At 35.4% G+C, this 17947-nt stretch overlaps 1 protein-coding gene and 1 long non-coding RNA gene across 2 annotated transcripts in view; one reads left to right on the top strand and one right to left on the bottom strand.

The window, feature by feature from the left end:
* Nucleotides 1-17947, bottom strand: part of LOC134660854 (uncharacterized) — an 848341-nt gene that overhangs the window by 551503 nt on the left and 278891 nt on the right. The window lies entirely within an intron of this gene.
* Nucleotides 1-17947, top strand: part of LOC134660806 (cadherin EGF LAG seven-pass G-type receptor 2) — a 44387-nt gene that overhangs the window by 5500 nt on the left and 20940 nt on the right. Inside the window, exon 2 of the mRNA XM_063516604.1 lies at nt 6350-6476. Coding sequence (XP_063372674.1) covers nt 6410-6476 — 67 coding nt within the window. The 5' untranslated portion in view covers nt 6350-6409. The remainder of the gene's footprint in view (nt 1-6349; nt 6477-17947) is intronic.

The following is a 17947-nucleotide window of genomic DNA, read 5'->3' on the forward strand; positions in this document are numbered from 1 at the left end:
CATCTGTCTGTCACCAGGCTGTATCTCATGAACCATGATAGCTAGGCAGTTGAAATTTTCACAAATAATGAATTTCTATTGTTGCTATTACAACAAATACTAAAAACAGCATATAATAAATATCTAAGTGGGGCTCCCATACAACAAACGTTATTTTTTTGTTGGTTTTTGCGTAATGGTGCGGAACCCTTCCTGCGCTAGTCAGACTCGCACATGGCCGGTTTTTTTTATTCATAGCAGCTGAATTGTACCTGATGATTTAGATCACATTAAAAGAAATACGGGTATCGTCCAATACCAAGACTATGCGGCAGTAAATTAAATTTGTAAGATTTTATTGCATAAAATCAGGTATACGAGGGGTGTTCAAAATATTCTCGGTATGAGAATGAAAACAAACAAGTACGAAAAGTTTGATATTTTTATTTTTCAATATACTCCCCCCCTATGTTCATACACTTAAAAGATCGATCAATTATTTTTTTTAATCCCTCGTAAAAATATTTTTTATCTTTCGTGTAAAAATGCTCCTCCACTGCCGCCTTCAATGCTTCATCGTCAGAAAATTAATTTCCACGCAGATCCTTTTTAAGATTGGGGAGCAAAAAGAAGTCGCTGGGGGCTAAGTCCGGACTATACGGTGGGTGAGTAACAGTTTTAAACCCACATTCAACAATAGCTGCCTTGGCAATATGAGCAGTATGGACGGGGGCGTTGTCATGCAGAAGCAGAATACCTTTGGTTAACTTTCCTCGCCTCTTTTCTTTAATTACATCCTTTAATTGACGTAGAATGTTAGCGTAGTACTGTCCTGTGATATTTACACCTTTTTCTTTATAATCGATTAGTAATACTCCTTCACAATCCCAAAATATCGTGGCCATGACCTTGCCAGCTGAAGGGATGACCTTGAACTTCTTGGGATGAGCTGAACCCTTAATGTGCCACTGCATGGACTCTTGTTTACTCTCTGGGTCATAATGATGAACCCAGGTTTCATCTCCAGTAACTATTCTTTGCAGCACCTCATCAGGATTTTCACCGCACAGGTCAATAAAATCGGAACAACAAGCTACACGCATGTCTTTTTGAAGCCGAGTCAGCATTCGCGGAACCCATCTTGCACTTACTTTTGACATATTAAGATGGTCATGTATAATATCATGTACGGTACCAATAGAGAGATTGGTTACTTGTGCTATAGATTTTACCTTCACTCGACCATCTTCCAATATAAGTTTTTCCACTTTATCAATATTTTCTTGTGAAGTAGCTACTACAGGCCGGCCAGGTCTAGTGTCATCTTCAATACTCTCCCTTCCGCGTTTAAACTCGCTTGACCACTTTTGAATGGTAGATAAAGAAGGAGCAGACTCACGGTAAACACAATCCATTTCCTCTTTTATGGTTTTTTGATTTTTACCCTGTTTTGTCAATAATTTTATCACGCATCGATGTTCTAATTTAGTTAACATTGTCAATTCGCACAGGATGTTCATGTTTGTTCAGCAATTGCAGAAAAACAAAAGACTATCTCGGTTCGAATTATACTTTTTTTTAATGTCAATGAATAAACCTTAGCGGCCAGTAACGAAAGAAATTTTAGAAGAGGTCGTAAGATATCAATACCGAGAATATTTTGAACGCCCCTCGTAAATTAGACAAGAAACATAGTAGTTTCTTGTCTAATTTACTTCTATCTATACGTAACGCCTATACGGCACCCAGACTGCATGTTTAATCTAGGAATATTATTTAGAATATAAAATCATGATCTTGGGGCACGGCAGTGCCCCCGCCAAGTCGAGCGCGAAGCAAACACTGCCGTACCATCCTTTACTGGAACCATTTCGCCGCATTTTCAGGCCCCTATTTGAGAACCTCTGGATAAGACCAGAACGCAGAAATTTTCGTCATCCAGTAAGTTATAATCACATACTTAAAATCCAATTTCAAGTCTGTAGGTCATTTAGTTCCGAAGTTAAGCGAAAGCAAAGTTTCGCATTTATGACACTCATTCACTCATGATCATCAGAATAGAACTAGTACTTCCCATAAACTCAGAGAGCTGAAATTTGGTACAGAGTTAGGGTTTAATGGCCACATAAAGGGTACACCTAAAAATATTGCAATATCACTCACGTTTTAAAGATCTAAGAACTGCATAAGTAAGTTTGTAATCCCATATAAATATATGATATTACAAATTTACTGTTGCAGTTCATAAATGAAGATATATTTAGTTATGATATGTGTATACATAGTATGGGTATGAGTACCCGAAAAGAAGGACTGCCTACAAAAAGAGATGAGATCCCTTAAAAAAACATTACATGTAAAAAGGTGCAAGTCTCGCAACGCTTTTACTACAAAAAAGTTTTGAGATGTAATGTGAAACCAAGTCGGTTATTTCAATCAGTGCCAGGGGGTATTAAAACCGTATCAATAAGATATCTTTAATTTGTAATACATATAATGACTTGGCAATCGCACATAATGCTTTACTCGTACCGTACTCGTAAATATGTGTAATGCTCAAACTGCAATTAGCGCTAGCGTTATGTTCAATTAGAATTATTTTAATAGGTGACGATGATCCTTTTGCCATTATGCAGCCGTGCGATGGCCAAGTCATTATACGTATTACAAATTAAAGATATCTTATTGATACGGTTTTAACACCCCCTGGCACTGATTAAAATAACCGACTTGGTTTCACATTACATCTCAAAACTTTTTTGTAGTAAAAGCGTTGCGAGACTTGCACCTTTTTACATGTAATGTTTTTGATGGGATTACATTTATTTGATTAAGAATTATTCTTATTCAATTTTTTCACATACTAATTATTTCCGATCAAATTTATTTAAATAATTTTGACGGGAATAAAATCAACATGATTTTATTCTTAGGAATTCTTATTTAAATAATGATTTTATTCTTGAATGATCAACACTGCTTACTAAGTATGTATGTATCTATTTAATTTAAACAAAACTATTTCACCTAGCAATGTTATAGATACCCAATAAATATAATGAATTCTGGTATTAATGAAAGATTTGAAGTATTAAAATAAGTTTATTTATCACTGCTATAGATATATATTTTCTGATCGCTGCATTAAGCGGTACAAGGTAAATTACGACTTTTAGCTCATACAAACTCACCGCATATGAAAACATTTTAAACTAAAGTCTATTTTTTTATTCGGTAGACTAAAATGACATTTCATAGTATGAATGAACATCATGTGTCATTTCATTTCATACTGTGAAATGTCATTTTAGTCTACCGGATAAAGAATAGACTTTAATTGCTTATTATAAAATAAGCTCGTAATAACTAGTACATATGTCATTTGTTAACAATGGTAAAATATCTACCACAATCCACTAGCGCATGTATCTTTATCACAAAGTGATTTTTTTTAATCACTCTATCTCTATTCTCTGGAATCTAAAGATAAATTATACCTAACTATGTACCAGTAAAATTACTAGTTAGGTAAAAATTTTTCTTTAAATCAGTCTTTAATCTGTAGGTACATACCAAGTGTGAACCCGAAAATAAAAATAATAATCTAAGTAGCATAAAATATAACTATGTAAATAATAGCAGATATTACTAGGATAGGATGTTGTTTACTTGCAACCCCTTTTCTAAACATTTCTAAACTAGAATTGCTCCGAAACACAACAATAGGAACACACAGGTATAAAGATAAACAAAGGAATAACCACGCTGCCTGCGGCTGTCGCTCCAAAATAATACTGTAATCGCTCACTTATGTTTTCAACTTTAGCTTAAGGACTCAAAGTGCAATATTGTTTGAATTGACAATAAGCGAAGTTACCGGCAAAAAAACTTGTTTGTGCTGGAGGCTTCATAGACCGCCCATGCCAACCACGGTTATTCAATAATGAGTTGAATTTAAGTCTGCGTAAAGATTACAATCGTTTGAACTGGTTCAAAACCTTATTATGAGGTAACAGAATCGACTGGGTTTTTATTTCGGTTACCGGTAACAGGGGTTAACTCGATCTGATACGGTTACCGAATCAAAGTGTTACCTTATCAGACGGTTACCGTTATGGTAGGGGTTTTTATAACCACTTCTAAAATAACCCTATGAAAAACCCCGGTTAAGGTAACCGGTTCCGGTCCCTGGCCAGTACTAGCAATATAATATACCAATATATATTAATATTAACCGGAATCTTTAGTGAGTATGCATGACCGGTTAAATAAAATAAATCCTTATAATACGGTTAAATACTGCCAATTGAGGCAATTGTTCACTACAGAGGGCGCTTGAAACAGCCATAGTTTCAAATTTCTGCTACCTTCTTTATACATAGAACATAGAAGAAAGGATACAGCATTTAAATGTGTAGTGAGGAGAGGACTTGGGTTGGGTAGCATACATGTTAAATTTGTCGTAGGATTTTGTATTAACGCAATGGTATAGGTAGGTAGTTGAAAACTTAGCATCCGTGACGCCCCTCAGCGTTACCTGATCGCGCTCTGTGCACTCATGTGCGTCAAATTGTAAGGGCAGGTTTATTTCCTCTATCCTTTGAATCCGTTCTCGACTCTACCACGCCTCTTGTAAATACTTAGGTAATTCCTTTCCGGTACTAATGCTGCTATTATTAAACCCCTTTATTCATAAAACTTAGATTCCAAAATTGTTCGAGAAGTATAGAATCTTGAGCGTTGCGAGGGTTTAAGGCACGAGGGTTAAACAAACTTTTAGCTCCCGAGTGAAACACCAACATTTCACACCAACACGAGGAAAATACTTAATAAAAATACAAATCAATTCTAATGAACGTTTCTTTAAAAGAATACCCAGGGGTCTTGGAAACTTCTTTTGATAAAGTGAATATTGCCCTTTTGCTAACCTAAGTAGCCATAACTATGTAGTACATATGTATTAGTACCTACCTATCTAAAGATTTTTTTTAGATCTGCCGACTGTGACGGACTGGCACTGAACCATGCATTAAGTACCTATGCCCCGTTCTTGGTCGATTTTATTTCCAGTAAAAAATCGAAGTTAGGTACAGTTTATACTTTTTATTTTCAATCATAACTGTAGGTACCTACTTTAGTTTGGCCCTATCAGTTCCGATTTTCTTCAGCAGTCAAAACATTAGGTGCTTTGTGTATATCGGGTAAGTAGGTACCGTACTGACATAGAGTATTTTTTAATAAAATACCAGAAAGTCTTAGGAATCAAATTCCATCACGCAAATTACTCTCATTGGCAGTAACGTAAAGAGTTTTTCGGAAACAATGCTTCGAATGGTTTAATACATGTAAAATGTAAATGAATCTTGATTCGCAGCGCAAGAAAGCGAAATCTGCCTGCGATGGTTGCAGCGATTTTGATGTTTTTTCCGCTTTCTAAATACAGCCCGGTGCTATATATGTATGACTTAGAGTTTAGACCAACGGCTGTTGTGGTGTAGTATAGGTGAACACCCACAGTACGCAGTACATTCACCTCGCTATTTGCACAGTTTCGATGGAATTAATATAGCAAAATTTTCGATTCCTGCTCGATTTTTGCAGCTCGAGCCGTTGTCGTGAATCGCATCACGCAACCTTTTCCTCGGTGCTCAAAATTACCGGTGATCCGGTGACCTCTCATGCATCTTTTAAGTAACTATTCTCACGCCATGTTGTTAATCTTCCAATTCCGAATAATAATTCACGCTCTCTATTCGGTGAAACGTATCATAAATTACATGAAAAAATTGGGAGTGATTACTTCTGGACATACGAAGAAGTTTCACTTAGTTCTTCCATATGAGTAAAAGGTGCTCACGACGAACCCGAAATTTTTTACCACGCATTTCGGAGGCCAAAAGAAGCCTATTGTCTAGTCTCCCACTGCTGGACAAAGGCCTCCCCCCACTTTTTTTGAATTGGTGTTAACTCTGAAACTAGGTTTCAGAGTTAATTTCTTCCAATTTTCAGATAAGTTTCTATGACATTTTAGTCTTTAAATATAATCAAGAAAAGGTTACTCTGTTAAAATCCTTCGGGTTCCTCATGAGCAGTACCGTGTATGTTTAGTATAGGAGTATTAAAACTATACGAACAATTACATCTATTTGTGACAGTTAATCTCTAGATTGTAATCTAGAAAATTGTTTTCTCGAATTAGACCGTATCTAAGGAATAGGTCAAATAAATACTTAGAACTTCCTTAATGTTCCCAAATGCGGGTTTGCCGCTCTGTCAGTCATTTACGTTTAACTTTGGTTTATGGTCTATTCAACATTCAACCGTTTGAACCGTTGCATTCTGGTTATAATGATATTGTTATTTGTTATAGGAAGCTTGCGAAGTAAGGCAGCTCCGATCATCGGCATGCGGGAGAAGCGGTAGCGGCAGAATGGCCGCCGCAGCGTTGGGTCTGGGGCTGCTGATACTGGCCGCGCCCATATCAACTCATGCTCAAGGTATCTAAAAATAATGTCTCTCTTTAATCTCACTACACATCAGTACCTACCTGTTATGAGACTGTAAATATCAGGGTTAAATTATAGTTCTTATCTTAGATATATTTAAACTTACCTTTCATAATTTTTTCGAGTCGCAGCTTACCACGAGTAAGTACCCTTGGGGTGATTGATACATAATTACATACACATGGGGTGACAAACAACAATAAAAACGCATTTAGGACAAGAGCGATTGCATAAATAAAAAATAATTTGAACACTAAAAGTAATTAGTAAAGTACATGGTTAATAGAGCATGTAATCGAATTGTTCACTTTTCTGTGTTTCATTAATCGATAGTATTGGCTCGCGTGCTAGAGTGTATTACGTTAAAGAAAACGGAAGATTTATGGGGAACATCAGTTCGAGTCATTAGTCATGTCATAGACGTAATAGCGCCTTACTTAGCCGTAATTTATAATATTTCAATTTCACAAGGCGTCTTTCCAGATCTTATGAAATATAGTAAAGTCATTCCTCTTTTTAAATCTGGTGACTCGAGTAATATGGCTAATTTCCGACCAATATCAATACTTCCTGTACTAAGTAAAGTTTTTGAAAAATTAATGTTAAATGATCTACTGGGTCACTTCAACAGACATACTTTACTTACAAGCAATCAGTTTGGTTTCACAAAGGGCCGTTCCACGACCGATGCTGCTTCGGTACTCATTAAACATATTTATAATATTTGGGAAAATTCTTGTGATGCAATTGGCATATTTTGTGATCTTTCTAAAGCATTTGATTGTGTGGATCATGGAACGCTCATTTTGAAATTAGAACACTATGGTCTGTCAGAAAATGCCCTAAACTTTATGTCTTCTTACCTTAGCAATAGAACACAAACAGTTGTTGTAAACAAAACCCAGTCTAGCGGAGCTGTAGTCCAATTAGGAGTGCCGCAAGGTTCTATTTTGGGTCCATTCCTGTTTTTGGTTTATATAAATGATTTGCCATGTATAGTAGAAAATCTTTGTGAAATAGTTCTTTTTGCTGATGACACATCATTACTTTTTAAGGTTGATCGGAAATCTACCGATTATAGTGTAATTAACAGCACACTCGTTAATGTACTTAACTGGTTTACTATGAACAATTTGCTTCTTAATGCTAAGAAAACCAAATGTATTAGATTTTCTTTGCCGAATGTTAAACCAGTCGATACTAAAATACTTTTGAATAATGAATGCTTAGAGATGGTAGATAAAGCTCTGTTTCTTGGTTTAACATTGGACAAAAATCTACAATGGAGTCCTCATATCGGAACACTAGCTAACAAATTAAGTTCGGCCGCTTACGCCGTGAGGAGAATTAGACAACTGACTAATGTTGAAACAGCTCGCCTTGTTTATTATAGTTATTTTCATAGTGTAATGTCATATGGTATTCTGGTTTGGGGCAAAGCAGCTGACATACAGACTATATTTGTCTTACAAAAGAGAGCCATTCGTTCTATATATAACTTAAGAGCGCGTGAATCATTAAGAGAACTTTTCAAAGAAATTAATATTTTAACTGTAGCTTCCCAATACATATATGATAGTATTATTTATGTTATTAAGAATCTAGACTCCTTCACTAAGAATTCTGATGTCCATAACTTTAACACTAGAAATAGAAATAAGCTTGCTATCAGAAAGTTTCGTGTCCGTAAAGTACAAAAGTCATTCGTTGGGCAATGCATTCATTTTTATAACAAGTTACCTGAGAATGCTTTAAGATTACCCTTTCCAGCTCTTAAGAATTACTTAAAAAAGTCATTGATGTTAAAAGCTTATTACAGAGTCGAGGACTACTTGACAGACAAACATGCATGGTCCAAACCAGAAACTAACTAATAAAAAGTAGTAGCAATTAAAAACATTGTATTATGTATAGAGTTATAGGTGACACAGCTCAGGTAAGCAGGAAAGCACATCAAATATTATATGTTGGTAATTAATAATAATCAATCAGATTTATATAATATGTTTTCCCATTTCTTTTAATAACTTTATTTTCTTTTCCTTTTGTAAGAATTTGATATGTTTTCTGAAAGAGCTACGATTTTGTATGATTCCATGTACATATGTATATTTTCTAAATCAAATTTCTATTACACCTTATGTGTATAATTGCATGAATTCTATAGTAATTTAAATTGTATTTTTTCCCTTATTTTCTCGTAATGCATGTTAATTATAAGATGTAATTATTTTTGAAAAGATGTGTCCCGCCGAGTTTGTTGCCGGTCCCATATTGGGATACCCTCCTCCAATTGAGGGGGGATTTAAATCTTCTCGGGGCAGAGGTGTAGGGTTGGAGCCGGTCTACCTAGCTTTATTTGACGTTCATAAGCGCATTGTAATTATGCCTACTTGAATAAACTATCTTTTATCTTATCTTATCTTTACGTTAATCAATAGAATTGGTTCGCGTGCACAATTTTACTACATGTACAGTCGACGTCAAAGATATATTTACAATTGAAAGTTACAAAAAAATCTTTACATTAAAATAAGTTGCCATGTAATGTGACAAGTACTTGTTTACGTGATATATTACAGTTTTATATTTTCACACAATGTGCCCAAAATATGTTTACACTATTTAATCCATGTAGTTTGCCCCTTTTTCTGACGTATGTTCATTTACATGACAAGTTACAGAATAATATTTACACCCAATGTGTCAAACGTGATACACGTCAAGAGCAACATTTCTGTTTTTACGTTTCATGATGCATAAAAACTTTTACGCATTCTGCTACAAAAACATATTTACACAATTCACCTGTTTATTTACTAATTTCTTTATAATTCACCTATTTCATTCTGGCCTACTTTTTATTTATGAAACCTCCTTGCTATAATTTTCTTTACCTTCTTACTTATTTTTATTAATTCATATTAAGAATATTCATATTAGCTTTTGCGTTTGACATGGCGCCGAAAAGGGTTAACTTATAATTCTTCAGTATCTATGCATTTACAAAATAACCGGCCAAGGGCGAGTCGGATTCGTCCATTAAGGGTTCTGTACAATTGGCAAAAAATCACGTTTGTTGTATGGGAGCTCCACTTAAATATTTATTTTATTCTGATTTTAGTATTTGTTATTAAACTTAACGGCACAGAAATACATCGTCTGAAAGTTTTAACTATTTGTGAGATAGATGCAGTCTGGTGAAGAGGTTTAGTAATTGGGTCGTTTAACCTTTGGGTACGAAACCCTGAAAGTCAAAAATACTGAAAATGGTTTAAATGTAAACATCGGAATTATATACTCGACATAGCATTGACGTCATCTAAACGAACGAGACAAACAGACCATTTGACAGTATGGTACTCTTTTCGACGATTGTCATTATTTGAAATTAGAATGCAGCTTTCAAATGTTTGTAAAGATATTTTCTCAAACATGCAATGAAATGTCGTCGCTCCGGGCGTTATATCAGGCTTCGAAGTATCACGTTTAGGGCGGAGCAACTCCAGAGAACTGTAAAGGAATTTCATACGAAATTGAAGGCCTAGGCCGGGAAGTAATTTTTTTTTTATTCTAATGTAAATCTGGGGTCTGTGTCCATGAACAGGCTAAACAGCCGAATTTTTTTTTTTACATTTTTAGTGAACGAATGGTTATCGGACCAAAATATCCGTGTTAACGCCTGTTATACACGAACGTACTGATATTAAGAATACGAATCTGTATGATTCAATGTGTTGATGAATAAATTTAAAATTTTGTCTATACATAAGTCATCAGAGACCATAGACAATATTTAAAATCCTCTGCATTTATTTTATTTATTGAAATTGAGATTCTTATTATCAGATTGTGTATAATGGCCCTAATAAGGTCTATTCGAACACACGCAAAATACGGACGACTTCCGTAAAAAAAAAAACAATTATGGCGGGATTGGAAGGAAAATTAAAAAACTTTTGTTGTGAAGTTAGATTTTTATTATAAAGATTATAAATTTGTTTTTTTTTTTTTGAGTGGTGTATTTTTTTATTTCATTGCATGTTTGAGAAAAGCACTATACATGCCTAGCCGTGAAAGGTCTTGCCGGCTTCGTATCACTATCCGGCCTCCCTACGGTCGGCCGGCTATACCTACTCACCCGGCAAGCCCTTCTTTCCCGGCGTCTGCAGTAATGTACTATTATTTAGCAGGAGGTATAAAACTGTTTATGTATGGTTGATTGTAAATATTACATTAGATCTTTACATGCAATTTAATTTGGTACATTAAGAGTAAATATTATTCTGTAACTTGTCATGTAAACGAACATACGCCATAAAAAGGGGCAAACTACACGGATTAAATAGTGTAAACATATTTTGGGCACATTGTGTGAAAATATAAAACTGTAATATATCACGTAAACAAGTACTTGTCACATTACATGGCAACTTATTTTAATGTAAAGATTTTTTTGTAACTTTCAATTGTAAATATATCTTTGACGTCGACTGTAGGTAGTCAGATTCATGTGAAGTAAGTACTATTTTCTGTCCGGTGACCGCGAGGTCAAGAGCTGAGCGCACTAAACCCAGCTATAGTCTCACCGGTCTGACGTAGAGGCATTTGCAAAAATTGGAACTGTCCGAAAAGGCTCTAGGTGAAAATTGCTAAACGTTACAGCCTTTTTTTTCATATAAATTCTGTTATTTATTAGAAAGTATTACGATCATTTGTGTACGAAATTTGGAAAACAATTTAATAAATAAAAATAAATAAATAGGATGCTGTTTAGCAAAAATGTGTCAACCCACATTAATTTTGCAATAGAATATCAACTTTAAGCGTAAATTTTTGAGTTGGCATCTTATTGCAAAATGAATGTGGGTTGACACATTATTGCTTATCAGCATCCTTATGTCCTGTACCTATCTAAATATTAGTACCTATACTTTATTGAGTTTGAAAAACTATTAGACACATATACTACTACATACATACATATTACATACATATTATTTTATTGTCACTAACGCCACTAGCACAGCATGATATACTTTACTACTACTACCTTCCAACTGAACTTTAGACGTACTTCGGTAGGTACGCGTAAACATAACCAGCGGCAAGAGTACAATTAAGGATGTAATTGTTTGGGTCGACGACCTATATTGCATGGTAAAGTGCAAGTACTGGAGTGGCGGTTCATTAATGGGTACGTGACCGGTGGGCACTGGGCAGTACAGCCAGAGTGGTTCTAGTTCAACACGCCATGTCATTTGCATACCGCACACGCAGTTCCATGTAGCAATGTCTGCAAATTTAATAGTTTTCTTACCATCGTTTCCACTTGAAGTTGACATTAGAAACTTTATTTAAGTATTCTATTCAATATGTTATTACGTTATTAGAATAGAATTAGTTCCGTTAAACTTAGACAAGTGCACCACACACAATGTCTCTAAATAGGCAGTCTACTCTAAACTAATTATCCCGTAATAAGGATGACTCGAAATAATTTCCTCTCTTCTTCGACAGCCGGGTAGAGAAATACATGGTCAGATTTGAGAGAAAAATATGAGATTCCGTTTTCACGCGACAGCGTCGTTCTTTCATGGTACTAGACAGTGACCACCAAGCATTGTAGACGCTCCATCTGGTCGAGGATTAGTATTGCTTGCCAAGCACAGGCGAGTTGAACCCTCGACTGATTCGCCTTAACGAGTCTTGCCTGCGATTGGAAACTGTTGCGTGGGCTGCCCATTGTTGCGAACAGCGGCAGGGTCGTCACTTCCTTCCATTTAAATACTATTAACGCTAAATGCAATAACACCAAATAACTGTCTTGATACTGCTACCGTGCTAATTATTTACCACTGAGAATTTTACCAGTTATTATATGGGTCACATAAATATATTTCAATTGAAATAACAATCTGCAAAACAAAATATATTTTTCTGTGTTTTCTTTCAAATGAGGGCTTTTGAGTGCTACGTCAGCTACTTACCTACCAATAGCTCGCTAGCTGTTTCAAGAACCTTTACAAGTAGAGTTGTAGAGCTTCCCTCAACAACAAACAAAAAGACGACAAACAAAGAGTCAAAAATGGGTACAATCTGTAGGTAACTTTTATAAACATTAAAACAAAAAAAAATTGTTCAGAAATTACGGAGTTTACGTTATTAAGTACCTAAAAAACTTTTTTTTTAATGTTGAAGTCTTTTACAAATTATAATTCAGCACAAAAATTACCCGGTAGTAGAGTCTGTGCGGAAAGAGAAGAGTCGTAGAATGTATTGGACCCCATACATTTGACGACTCTTCTTTTTCCGCACAGACTCTACCTACGGAACTTTTATATGCGCAATCTCGAACCTATTGGTGCGAAGTTGCGAACCCTTTACAGTTAAGTACTTGACGGCCCTGGCGCATAGAGAAGGTATCTACGCAAGTACCGACCTACCCAGGAATCGAGCGGTATAGAAAAAGTAAAAAATTGGCTGGCGTAGCGATTTATATATAAATAAATAAATATAGGCATCCGCTCTCCGCTTCGCTCGTGTTTACCTCAGTGGTTACTGAAAAGGCAGCCGAATTACCGAAGAATAGGCCGGTAGTCCTATAATATGTAGGATTGAGGTACCTACCTGAGGTTGATGTGTAGATTGCATTGTAATCAGTGTCGGAAATACATTGTTTGCTAAATGCTATTAATTTTCGTACCTATACATACAAGTGTGTTTATGTACTGACGTTTCCTTTTTCCTACTGAGCTAAACCTTATTTGACAGCATTGTACGTTTTATGTACACTCTCAACATTATCAGCATCTATGTAGTTACAATGCCAAATAGACTTTAGCTTTGTAGAAGGACTGACGCAATCATATCGAATTCATTTGTCAATAATGCCATTATCTTTTGATGAGATCGAATTAATTATTTGATTTGGTCGGTCACACTCTCTCCGTGAAGATGATACGGTGAAACACGATTATGTACGGAAAGTGTTATCGAATTCAAAACTATCTGTAGCGAAGTCACGGCTCATTGTTGACATTAATTGCTCCTCCGCTATATAGAGCAGAAACAATTTTGTAATACTGCATGGCTAAAGCTTTGTTTTCATTCAATCATTCTTTATTGTATCCGACTGAAGAATATACTTTTTAGAGACTGCAAATCTGGAGGAAGACACAATATTAGAAAATAAGGAAAGTGATTTCAGTGCTATTGAAAATTCATCCAAAATAGGGTTGAAAAGGGTTTAAAAGTTTGTATCGGGAACGAGGGAGTTTAAACTTAGGAAGAAGACATTGAAGAATCACCTGTTTTGTAGCGCTTTTTACCCGCTATTTTATAGTTTGTGGGAAAAAAGAAGAGTCGTGTAATGTATTGGGACCCATAAATTCTACGACTCTTCTTTTTTCGAACAGACTCTACATGTATATTTGAAAGCGAAAGGGCCGACGACGACGTCTTACTGTAGTGTGCACCATATATGACACGCACACTCTCTCACATGTACCCACTACCCATATATACCCTAGCATAAGTAAGTAAGCATAGTAAGGTTTTTTGAAATTGTTTAAACACTTTAATTTATGCGCTTAACTTTACAAACTGTCTACACTGTCATAGAGAAATATAGTAAGACAAGAGTGCTCACTCCATACATCAGTTTTGGTCGCAAAGTCTTATGGTCAACAACATAAGACTTTCCGGTCGGTGCTACATCTATTATCAAGTAGCAGTACTGATAGTTCCGCTACTCGATGCTAGATGTAGACACTGAAATTAATAGTCTTTTTGGTAGCAAAACTGATGTATGGAGTGAGCATTCTATGTTTTTTTTTCTCTATGACACTGTGCAGTATCTATAACTGTCAATAATGATTGACAGTAAATGTAATGTCCTTGTAAATATTGTTGATTTAATTTGTAACCTTCCTTTTGTTCTTGTTCGTCCTTTGGCTGGCGCGGCGCGCCTTGCGCTGCACTGGCGGGATCGCCATGTGGTGTGGGACGTAAAGACAAACACTATCTCTGGAGTATAGGGGTAAATCCACGGTGACTCACGTTACTTTGTAGTCACTATTCCTAACAATCTTGTCGTATATTTGAGATCAAGAGCTTTCTACGTCGAAAACTTGATAATAATATCACAGAGTACATTACTGCGAATCATTTATCGAAGTACTTTTTCTCCATCAAATTATAAAAATTGGAGAAAAGTGGAAAATAACTCCATGACTCACGTTACAAGAAATGGACACGGAGTTTTACGCCTTTTGTGTTTATTGATTTCCCTTTGATTATTGAATGAATTAGTTTTAACAAAATAACAAAACAATGACATAAATATGCAAGCTTCTTTAATAGTTAACCAAATAAAATCAAAGATACACCCTTATTTAAATAAAATATAAAACCTTACGAACTCACGTTACAGCGATTTCGTGAATCACGTTACTTGCGACTACCTAGAATATTTTGATATTTTTTATCATTTCTAGCAAACAAATAGCATATTTTTTACTTATTATTATTAGAATTAGAACTTTTCTGATACGTTATTTAGCTCTACCCAAAGCTTGGCGATTCATTAACATCGAAGATGAGGATGCAATTGAACTATCTAAGGCTCTTGCTTATTCAGCTTTTTTCTTTGATCTATATGTTTTTCAACTCTTTTTCTGGTTTTTTCTCTTTCATCCTTTATAAATTGGTTTTTCTTTTTTTGAGTCATGTTATCTAGCAACTTCTTCTTTTGCCTGATTTTTTGGCGGCAAGCCTATGTTTTTTCTTATACTCTTCGTACTTTCCGTCGTCTTTCAGCTTCTGTCTTCTTCTTTTTGCCCTTTCTGCCGCTGATAGAGGCATTGTAGCTACAAAATACATTCAAATATTTAGTTACTCGCTTTACAGTTGCAACAACGCGATTCACTGTGACTCACGTTACAAGTATCTCAAGTCATGTATTTCTATAAAATAACACTTATGCGGAGAAATAAACCGCGAGAATGACACCATCTAAGCCCAATCATACACATAGTTCAATATAAGTTCGTTTGTCCAAAACTTCAGTACAGTAAATGAAAAATATTGTTTTTTACGTTACTCACGTTACTCAACGACATGCAATTTTCATTCACCTCTTACATATTTTTCTTTCAACTTATGATAATTGTAATCAAAGTAACGCGTGAATAATTTAATAGACAACAGATAAATAAAGGTTACTTACCTCTTCTTTGCGTAAAAATCAATTAAAGTCGTAATATTTATAATCACTTATTTTACGTTCGTAGTTGATTCCGCAAGCAGCACTTACAATGTCGGAAATTATGACAACCGTTGACTTATTATTGACTTAAGGTTATAAAATTTGTTCTGCTACCCTCATTTGATTATTCTACATTCAAACACATTCTAAATTCAATAGTTTATTTTTTCGTTGTCATGTCCGAGTTACGCGGAAAGACCCATAGGTTTATTCTGATATGTGATATATCTAATACCTTTAAACGAGCAATTCTTGTTTATTTATTTATTTATATATATATGTATAATATATTTCGGGGATCTCGGAAACGGCTCTAACGATTTCGATGAAATTTGGTATATAGGGGTTTTCGGGGGCGAAAAATCGATCTAGCTAGGTCTTATCTCTGGGAAAACGCGCATTTCCGAGTTATTATATGTTTTCCGAGCGAAGCTCGGTCACCCAGATATTGATAAACTAGGGTATATATTATAGGGTACATCTGAGAGAGTGTGCGTGTCTGCGTGTCATATATGGTGCACACTACATTACGTTATAAGGGTACATGTGAGAGAGTGTGCGTGTCAGATATGTGCACACTACATCACGTCGCGTAAGTAAACAAAAGTAAACTTTAGCGTTATTAACTGGTTGTCAATAGTTAACACCGCAAACGATCGTCAATTCCATTACTACGGAAATTATAATTATGCGCCAAGTCATTATTAGGAAGAGGAAATGTTATTTTTAATTACGTGCTAACAAGTTTCTATTTCAGTTTAGCATTTATTTGGTCGAGCGGTTCGTTGTAGGTGCAGGTACAGGGTTACTATCAAAATTACCTTATCGCTAGATGACATAAAAGTAAAATACACAGTCAGCATAGAGTCAATTCAGCTGGACGACATGAAAGTAGAATACTCAGTCAGCAAAGAGTCAATTTAATTCATTTGGATGACTAAGAATTAGAATGACTAAGTAGCCAAACGTCTGGAAATATAAGTAGTCCGTATGATTAGAATACCTAATAAGCCGAAAGTAAAATTATTTGATTGACGTGAACACAGAACGAGTTAGTAGCAAAACGTCATGAAATGTAATGTGTCAATGTGTTTAAATTACAATACAAAGTATGCGCGGGAAGGTTTTAATAAGTGTCATATCAAAATCAAGACGTTTTGCCAACGGGTCGTTTGGCGTTTATTCCATTTAGTAAAAAGCGGCCAAGTGCGAGTCGGACTCGCCTATGAAGGGTTCCGTATCTAGGCGATTTATGACGTATTAAAAAAAACTACTTACTAGAACTCGTTCAAACCAATTTTCGGTGGAAGTTTACATGGTAATGTACATCATATATTTTTTTTAGTTTTATCATTCTCTTATTTTAGAAGTTACAGGGGGGGGACACACATTTTACCACTTTGGAAGTGTCTCTCGCGCAAACTATTCAGTTTAGAAAAAAATGATATTAGAAACCTCAATATCATTTTTGAAGACCTATTCATAGATACCCCACACGTATGGGTTTGATGAAAAAAAATTTTTTGAGTTTCAGTTCGAAGTATGGGGAACCCCAAAAATTTATTGTTTTTTTTCTATTTTTGTGTGAAAATCTTAATGCGGTTCACAGAATACATCTACTTACCAAGTTTCAACAGTATAGTTCTTATAGTTTCGGAGAAAAGTGGCTGTGACATACGGACGGACAGACAGACGGACAGACAGACAGACAGACATGACGAATCTATAAGGGTTCCGTTTTTTGCCATTTGGCTACGGAACCCTAAAAAGACATTACACAATACAGACTATTTAGCGTTTAAGTCTATTAAGTAATAAATACATTCGAAGATTAAGAATTTTGCTGCTAGGTTATTTTAAATTGCAACATTCTAAGATCGAGACGTTTTGATAAAGAGGTATTTAGCATTAATGTCTACGTTGTCACAAAGACATAACACGATCCAGACATTTCAGCTCGCTCAGGACGACTTCGACATTTTCCTAAACTTGGCACTTTCCTATCTTGTCTCTTTTTTAACTTGCCATTTTCTTACCTGGTCTCTTTCCCAAACTTGTCTCTTTCCTAACTCGTCTCTTTTTAACTTGCCATTTTCTTACCTTGTCTCTTTTCCAAACTTAAGACCAGTTAAGATAAAGACAAGTTTGGGAAAGAGACCAGCCAGCCTATTATGGATAGCTTTATCCATCTTTA

The sequence above is a fragment of the Cydia amplana genome, chromosome Z, assembly GCF_948474715.1.
Source record: "Cydia amplana chromosome Z, ilCydAmpl1.1, whole genome shotgun sequence".
In the NCBI taxonomy this organism is placed as follows: Eukaryota; Metazoa; Arthropoda; class Insecta; order Lepidoptera; family Tortricidae; genus Cydia; species Cydia amplana.